General features: G+C 47.3%; 1 protein-coding gene across 1 annotated transcript; it reads right to left on the minus strand.

Annotated features, from left to right (window-relative positions):
* Positions 1 to 312: 312 nt before the first annotated feature.
* Positions 313 to 2328, minus strand: LOC136466589 (protein TRI1-like). Its single transcript, XM_066465039.1, has 2 exons — positions 1844 to 2328; positions 313 to 716 (listed from the first exon to the last, which is right to left on the minus strand). Exons 1-2 carry the CDS (start codon positions 2126 to 2128, stop codon positions 594 to 596), a joined length of 408 nt encoding a protein of 135 aa, XP_066321136.1. The 5' UTR covers positions 2129 to 2328; the 3' UTR covers positions 313 to 593.
* Between the last annotated feature and the right edge of the window lie 5812 nt (positions 2329 to 8140).

An 8140-nucleotide genomic window follows, 5' to 3' on the forward strand; every position in this document is an offset into this window, starting at 1 on the left:
CTATTGTATGTATAGCGTGCGTATTGCATCGGTCTATGTATTGAGGATACTTCAATTCCTCTGTTAACCAAAAGCTCTCAAAAGATCAAAGAATATTTTGTAAGCAACAGAACTATAACTCGCAGAGTCAATATAGCCATCTGCAGCTGGTTTGTTTATCCAGGCATCCAGCGATGACAACAAAGTGCCAGCGAAACAACAGAGCACACCGGCGTAAACAAGCACATAACAGGCTGCAAACTGAGTAGAACTCTAAAGAACGCAATGCCACGCATGGGAACATAACGCTAGATCACGAATCAAAGATAGGGATGAACGTGGACTAAGAAGACTTGCCATTAGCAGACTAAACATTTCCCACATCAATGTGCACGCTGGTGCCCTCGCAGAATAGCAAGAGCAACGGAAACACTGGGAATCCTTTTTACATGCATCGCACCCCAAACCCAACTGCTGAACAAAGTCTGAAGTCTTAATGCCATCACACGATTTCGGCTTAACTAGTGGGACCTGGACTTAACATGGATCACAAAAGAGGCCATCCAAATAAAGTCGTAGACTAAAGCGCTATCGCTGGCTCCATGGACTGCTTGCTAGTTCTTCAGGAAATGAGGGACCAGTAGCTTCGAGATCTCCATCATCCCGATCCTGTCCCTCCCACCAAACAAGCTTTTGAGTGTCGCATCACAGTTGATCTCACTTTTCTTGGCTGGGTCCTGCAAACCATGAAGAGTTTTTCATTAGTTCAGGACACAAAAGTGTTTGATGCAGACAACTATAGTACCTTGGTATAACAAGGCAGCTAGTGTAAGCAAGTTACAGAGTGCACAAACTAACAAAGAAGCAAGGAGGCTAACAGGCCATACTAATTTATTTTTCTGTGGCAAGTAGAAGTAACACAGAGGAATTGCTATAAAAGTGCTTCATCAATACACAAACACAGGTCATTAGTCCAATCTTGCCTTCAAGATCATATATCACAACAACAAAGTACAATATTAAGTCAAATAAGTATCTACAGCTTACTTTAGAAGGCGCATCTGAACATACAAAATACATTATACCTGTCAAGTAATGATATGCTGCAATTAGATAATTCTGATCTCAGAACACACCTCCACAATGCACTCAAACTTGAGTGTCAGGATATTAATAAAAATGTGACTCTGTTTCTTAAAACTTTTCAGGTAATAGATCCACTGAAGAGTTGGAAGAGAACAGCACCAAAAAATCAACAGCAGCACACCACGGTTTGTTATTTGTCAAAGCGCACACAAATACTACGCCTCAACAAATCATGAGACATAGTAACGAAGTTTGAACTGATTGTACCAAAGGACACCATATGAATCATGAACTGTAATTAACTATTCACCAGTCACCAAAAACACAAACCAGAGAACTGACTCGCTGAAATCACCAACGCTTCTGACCTACTACTAGAAAGGATGTCCTGAACTTTTTAGGGTTGCCCCAACACACTAGGATAAAAAAAGCAAAAACGGGGTACAGGAACAGGATGGCGACCACCTTTGTCAAATACGTCATCACTAGGCGCACTGGACTTCCCTTTCCAAAACTCAAAATCCCAACCTTGACAATAGATTCGGTAGCTGGGGCGAAACCCTAACCTAACCCCACCGAAATGGATTTCCTCACCCCCCCCCCCCCCCCCCCCCCCAAAAAAAATCACAATCCATCCTACTATATAATACAAAGAAACTACATTAGTTTCTAGCACATCACGAAACGACAGATTAAACGACACAGTCAAAAGCGAGAGGCTCTAGAACCGACCGACAGGGACAGGAGGGGCGAGAGGATGGTGAGAGCGACGCGCTACCTGGAGGCCGTGGGCCTTGATGTGGGCCCAGACGAGCTTGACGGCCTCGGAGCGTGCAACCTCGGGCGCGCCGCCGGCGAACCTGCGGAACTCTTCGGAGACGGGCAGCGGCTTCGTGATCCCGGTCAGCGTCCTCGGCTTCGTGGACGCCGCCTTGGTCCGCTTCTTGGTCGCCGCCGCCGCTGCCGCGCCTGCCTTCTTGGCCCCCGCCGCCGTGCCCGCCGCGCCCGCCGCTGGGGACATCAGGAAGAGAGACCCGCGGAAAACCCTAGCTACCGCCGCCATCTCCGTGGGGGTTCTCCTCGCACGCGCGCTCGTTTCGAGGATTGGATGGAGGGGAGCGAGGCGAGGAAGGTTTTGGGGAGGTTTAGGGTTACGGATTAGAGCGGCCTCCCCCGGCTAACCAACCCTTTTTGTATTTGGGGAGAGTGGAGAACAAGGAAGAGGAACGAAGGAAAACTAAGGGCCCGTTTGGATTGGAGTATTTTCACAGGAACTTTTAAGGAAACCAGTTCCTTTGGATGACGTCAGGCGGCGTTTGGAACGCAGGAACGCTCGTTTCAGTTCCAAAGGAAAGGTTCAGTTCCCTTCACAAAACGTAGGAAAAAATACATCTAGTCTGAGCTCTGGTTTCACATAAGACCGAGGCAAAATAACGTAGAGGAGATAAACAAAAGAGCACTAGCTCATTTCTTGATACTGCTGTTGTCCAAATGCATGGATCATTTGTCTAACGCCTACGGTGCTGATTATTATAATAAAAAAATATTGTTAAAGTGGTATTAATGGTCTAACTGAAACTTTTGGTTCCTCCATTCCAAACACTCATTCCCATAAAATTCCTACGTTTTTCAATCCTCTGTTTTCAACCTCTACTCACTTTCTATTCCTGTGTTTTTTTTCATTCCTATGTTTTTTATTCCTGCGTTCCAAACAGGCCCAAGGTTTTTACATCTAGGACCTTGTGCTTGTTTGGATTTAGCACCAATTTCTTTCTGCAGGTGGGTCCCTCCACTCCAAATGGTGGATTGGTCATTGGTGTGGTGGTACGAGCAACGGCAAAGCACTCAGCAGCGGCAAATTAGGAGGTTTTTATGGAATTTATTATCACGCGAGTTTGAACAAATATCCCACTTTTCCAACACAAACATAAAATGTGGGTACTCACTTCGGGCCTGTTTTGAAGAGCTCCAAAAATTTGAAGCTACAGCTATTTGCAGATTGAGGCTCATTGGTCAAGTTAATCTTTTTCTTAATTTCAAATGAACTAATTTCCTGTGAAAATGGACTAATTTAGGCACCCTTTTGGTTGTTTCCATTTTTCCGTAAAAATGAACTAATTTCTTAAACTTCCAGGGGAATTTCAAAATTCTTTGAAACTATGGGGGCATGACCCCCGGTACCCGCAAGGCTTCACATGGGCCGAGCCGCTAGGGGAGGCCCAGTCCACAAGACTATGCATGGGTCTCGCCACTGGTCGAGACCCAGCTCGCAAGACAACGCCACGCGAAGTACGCCGCAGGACGACGTGCTTCACAGGGCAACGTAAAGATCCTCGGTGATCTACAAAATCTATTCGGATATGATAGATATTATACGATTTGTAACTTTCTATCTTGTAAACCGATCAGAATGGAAATATCCGATCTATAATCCTACCCCCAAGCTATATAAGGCGGGTAGGGACCCCTCGTTTTCATCTAATCATACGCAATACAATCCATGAAGACAAGAACGTAGGGTATTACGTCGAGCTGACGACCTGAACCTGTCTAAATCGTTGTCACTTGCGTTCTGTGTCACCATCCAGTTCCCTCATGCGCACCTCCACCGATTCATCTACTACCGTGGGCATACCCCTCGGTAGACTGCTGGCCAGATTTCATCGACAGTGGCCCGCCAGGTAGGGGGTGCACGTGCTGAACCCATGGTGAACCAGATGGTCACCTTCCCAAGCTCCATGGCCCCCTCGAGCCGGGCCAGATCTTCACGGTCGGATCCATGACCTAGGTCATCGGCCCCGACGGCAACGGGGAGATCGTGGAGGCGGTGCAGGACCACCCTGCGCCGATCATGCTGACACCAGCAATGATATCTCTAGTCCTGGCGCCACGTCGCTGGATCAGGAGATCCATCAGCAACGATGACCTGATCGCATCCATCGATCGGGTCACAGATCGCCTAACAGAATACCAGCTCCTCGTGGATTCGGTCGTAGATCGATCTAGAGCGAGCCACGATTTTCCTACGCTCCAAGATCACCAAGCCAATATGACCAAGTGACCCACTAGGCCACACCGCGCAAGGCGGATAAATTCCAATCTGGTGATCACAGCTACTCCAGAAGGGCGCACGGTGTGGCGCCGGCCACTTCCCGCCACCGGCCTTCGCTTGGATGACTATGACGCCCTGATGGAGAACCCGCCGAGGCCCTACCCCTTCGAGCTGGAGGGTGCAGGATCTACGTATTAGAACGCCGTCCACCACCTCTTCGCTAACCACGTCGAACGCAATCACGTCACCGACCTCTACGTGATCGACCCAACTAACTCTGGTCAGCTCACACCCATGGTCAACATGGTGGCCATTCGTCAGCTTTTGGAGGATTCCCCTCTTCCGATCGAATTTCTTCACCACGTCTTGGACAAAAGCCCCAATGATTCTTCCAAGGGCTCGACCAGGACCCTATCAAGCTACCCTACTTTCCCTCCAGGGTTTAGGGGCATGATTTTCCACATCAGTCATGATAGTGTTACCAAGGAGGGTGAAACCGCTGAAGAGCACGACACTCGTCTAGTGAAGAACGCCGATCACCAACGTCGTCGAGATGCAGAAGCGGCCCCTGAGGCCGGCGAAGATGGCCATGGCCTGCCCTGCCATCAATGTAATCTAGAAAAGGCATTTGACATGGTTGGCGACCAGCCAGTCTATCAGACTCCAAGCGCCAATCTCGCTGTCGCTTTCAACGAGCTCGACAAACTCCCTCACACTCTAGAGGTCGAGAAGGTCCGTGCGCACATCATAGCTGCACAAGTCCAGGTCAATGAGTTCTGGAACAACACGCCATCTTACTCCACCATGTCGGCTCATAGCCGCCGCTCCCGCCATGACGGAGGAGGCCAACATCATGGTGCTGACGCTCCCCGACCTCAGGCTGGAGGCCCCTACCTCCATAGAGGATCTAGGGGCAACTATGAAGCCTATTCACGCCATGACGCCCACCCACCACGTCCCTAGGGAGGTTAGGGCAGCAACCGCAACCAGGAGGTCAATCAACCCGCCCCTCACGACCTTTGCGATCACCTTAACACAGTGCAGATGCCCGTGGCCACATCCAAAACAATAGGTCCTCACGCTACAAAGCAGATATGGAGCGTCGTCAATGATTCGATGCTAAACACGAAAGATTCGATGCTCGCCAAGCACCACTCCCCTAAAAGCTCTAGTTTGGTTTTGGTGAATTAGTGAAACCATAAGTGCTAACCTAGTTCATCTAAGTGATCATGAGATAGGTAGCATTATTCCAAGTGGTGAAGCAACGGTGAAGATCATGATGATGGTGATGCCATGGTGATGATCAAGTGCTTGGACTTGGAAAAGAAGAAAGAGAAAAACAAAAAGCTCAAGGCAAAGGTGAAATTGATAGGAGCTTTTTGGTTTAGTGATCGAGACACTTAGCGAGTGTGATCACATTTAGGATCAATAGCCATACTATTAAGAGGGGTGAAACTCGTATCAAAATGCGGTTATCAAAATGCCACTGGATGCTCTAACTCATTGCATATGCATTTAGGATCTAGTGGAGTGCTAACACCCTTGAAAACATTTGTGAAAATATGCTAACACATGTGCACAAGGTGATACACTTGGTGGTTGGTACATTTGAGCAAGGGTAAAGAAGATAGAGTAGAAAAGGGGTTAGTCATGCTGGTCATAGAGTGACCGAACACGTCTGGAATCAGGACCGAATGCGTCCGATATTTGGATCAGAGGTGAGCGACTAAGTGAAAGTGACCAGACTCTGGCTCAGTGGAGTGACCGGACGCTGACGAGTTACTGTTCAGCGTTAAGTCAAAGTGATATAGCCTGAAGCAAGATTGTAGAGAGCGACCGAACACGTCCGGCCGCCACACCGGACGCGTCCGGTGTGAACCAGCAAGTCTCAGGTTTTTAGCGCAATAATTCATCGGATGCTGGGAGCATCCAATCCCGTGTGATCGGACGCATTCGGTCGACCTAGAACTACTCTGGGAGCTCTCTGGACTTGACCTGATGCTGTGTCTCCTAGGTTCGATCATTTTCTGACAGCGCGTCCGATCACATAGTATTACTATGCGTAGAGATAGCCGTTGGGCGCCAATGGCTAAACAATTTAAAAGGGACACGTGCCGGTTAGGTTGTGACCAGAAACAGCGATCGGACACGTCTGGTCACCACACCGGACGCGTCCAGTGCACACGATCTACGCGTTCGGTCATCCCGCAGTCCGCCTAATAATTGAGCCAACGGCTCTATTGTTTGGGGTGTCTATAAATACAATTTGGCCAGCTCTAGCTCATACCTTTGGCCATTTGCAATGATATAGCAACCTTGTGAGCTTAGACAAAGTCCTCCCACTAATCTCCATCACCGATTTATTATCTTTGTGAGATTGGGAGAGAATCCAAGTGCATTGCTTGAGTGTTTGCATCTAGAGGCACTTGGTGTTCGTTTTTTGCTGTCAGTTTAGCTTGTTACTCTTGGTGGTTGCCGCCACCTAGATGGCTTAGAGCAGCGAGGATCGTCGAGCGGAGGTTGGTGATTGTCTCCTGCTCCAATCATGGTGATTGTGAGGGGTTCTTGACCTTTCCCCGACGGAGAGCCAAAAGGTACTCTAGTAAATTGCACGTGGCTTGTGTGATCCTCATCTTGTGTTGGTTGTGCGGCATCCTATTGAGTGTTTGGTGTGTGATGCCAATTAGCGCATGAACCTCTAAGTGAGTGAATCGCCATAATGAGGACTAGCTTGCCAGCAAGCAAGTGAACCTCATTAAAAAATCATTGTGTCATCATTTGATTCCGAGGTGATTGGTCTTTATTGGTATTCATTCTTGTGATTGATTGGTTTATTCCTCGACTCGGTGGTATAACAATCTTGCTCTCTCTCTTTATATTACCGCAAACTAGTTGTCAAGCTCTTTAGTGTAGCTAGTCGTGAGAGCTTGTTAGTTTGGTTAGTGTGGCTCTTTAGTTAGCCTTTGAGAGCACTCTAACTTAGTGTAGTGACATAGCCATTGTGTGGATAGAGACTATAGAAACTAGAATTGTGGTGGTGGCTTACATTTTTAGTAGGCTAGCGCAACACTCGCTTTGCCTCATATTTATCTAACCGGTTTGCTAAGTGTTGTTGTAGAAATTTTTAATAGGCTATTCACACCCCCCCCCCCCGCTCTAGCCATTAGAATCTTTCAAGTGGTATCAGAGCCATGGTCACCATGATTTGAGGCTTAACAACATTCGGTGTAAAAATGGCTTAAATCTACAATACCAAGAAGCCACCCCAATTTGATGGCTCAAATTATCCCTATTTAAAGGCTAAGATGATAACATATATCAAGTCAATAAATAGAAAAGTTTGGAAGGTGGTGGAGACCAAGATTGAGATAGAGGATCTGGAGAACCCCACCGTCGCCGAAGAAGTGCTTCTCCAAAACAATGGCATTGCTCTTAGGACCATTCATGATGCTATTGATGAGAGAACATTTGAGCAAATCAAGAACATTAAGATGGCTTATAAAGCATGGAAGAAGTTGGAGGAATCATTTGAGGGCACTCAAGCCATGAAGGGTGCCAAGGCATATATCCTCAAGGAGAAGTTTGCTAGTTTCAAGATGAAGGAGGATGAGAGTGTGCCGGAGATGTTCCATAGGTTACAAGTGCTTGTCAATGATCTCAAAGCACTTGGTGAGAAGGTGGAGGACAATGACTTCTCCCATAAGTTCTTGAGATGCTTACCCTCAAGATTTAGCACATCGGTCACTATTCTAGTGAGGAGTGGTTTGGACACCATGACACCAAACCAAGTGTTGGGAGATATAATGACCGATAATACATATAGAGATGATGATAAGAAGGAAGAAAAGAAGAAGAAGAAAGATGAGAAGAAGAAGAGTGTGGCATTCAAGGCCACATCATCCAAGGGTAAGGCAAAGCAAGATACATCAAGTGAAGATGATGGTTCATAGGATGATGATGATGAGAAGATGGCTCTGTTTATCAAGAGATTTGGCAAGTTCATGGTGAAGAAGGGCTACCGTG

This window comes from Miscanthus floridulus, chromosome 7 (genome assembly GCF_019320115.1).
Source record: "Miscanthus floridulus cultivar M001 chromosome 7, ASM1932011v1, whole genome shotgun sequence".
Taxonomy (NCBI): Eukaryota; Viridiplantae; Streptophyta; class Magnoliopsida; order Poales; family Poaceae; genus Miscanthus; species Miscanthus floridulus.

Coding starts and splice junctions, on each gene's coding strand:
- LOC136466589 (XM_066465039.1), bottom strand. CDS start 2,128: ATGGCGGCGGTAGCTAGGGTTTTCCGCGGGTCTCTCTTCCTGATGTCC. Junction 717..1,843: donor TCAAGGCCCACGGCCTCCAG/GTAGCGCGTCGC, acceptor CATGGTTTGCAG/GACCCAGCCAAGAAAAGTGA.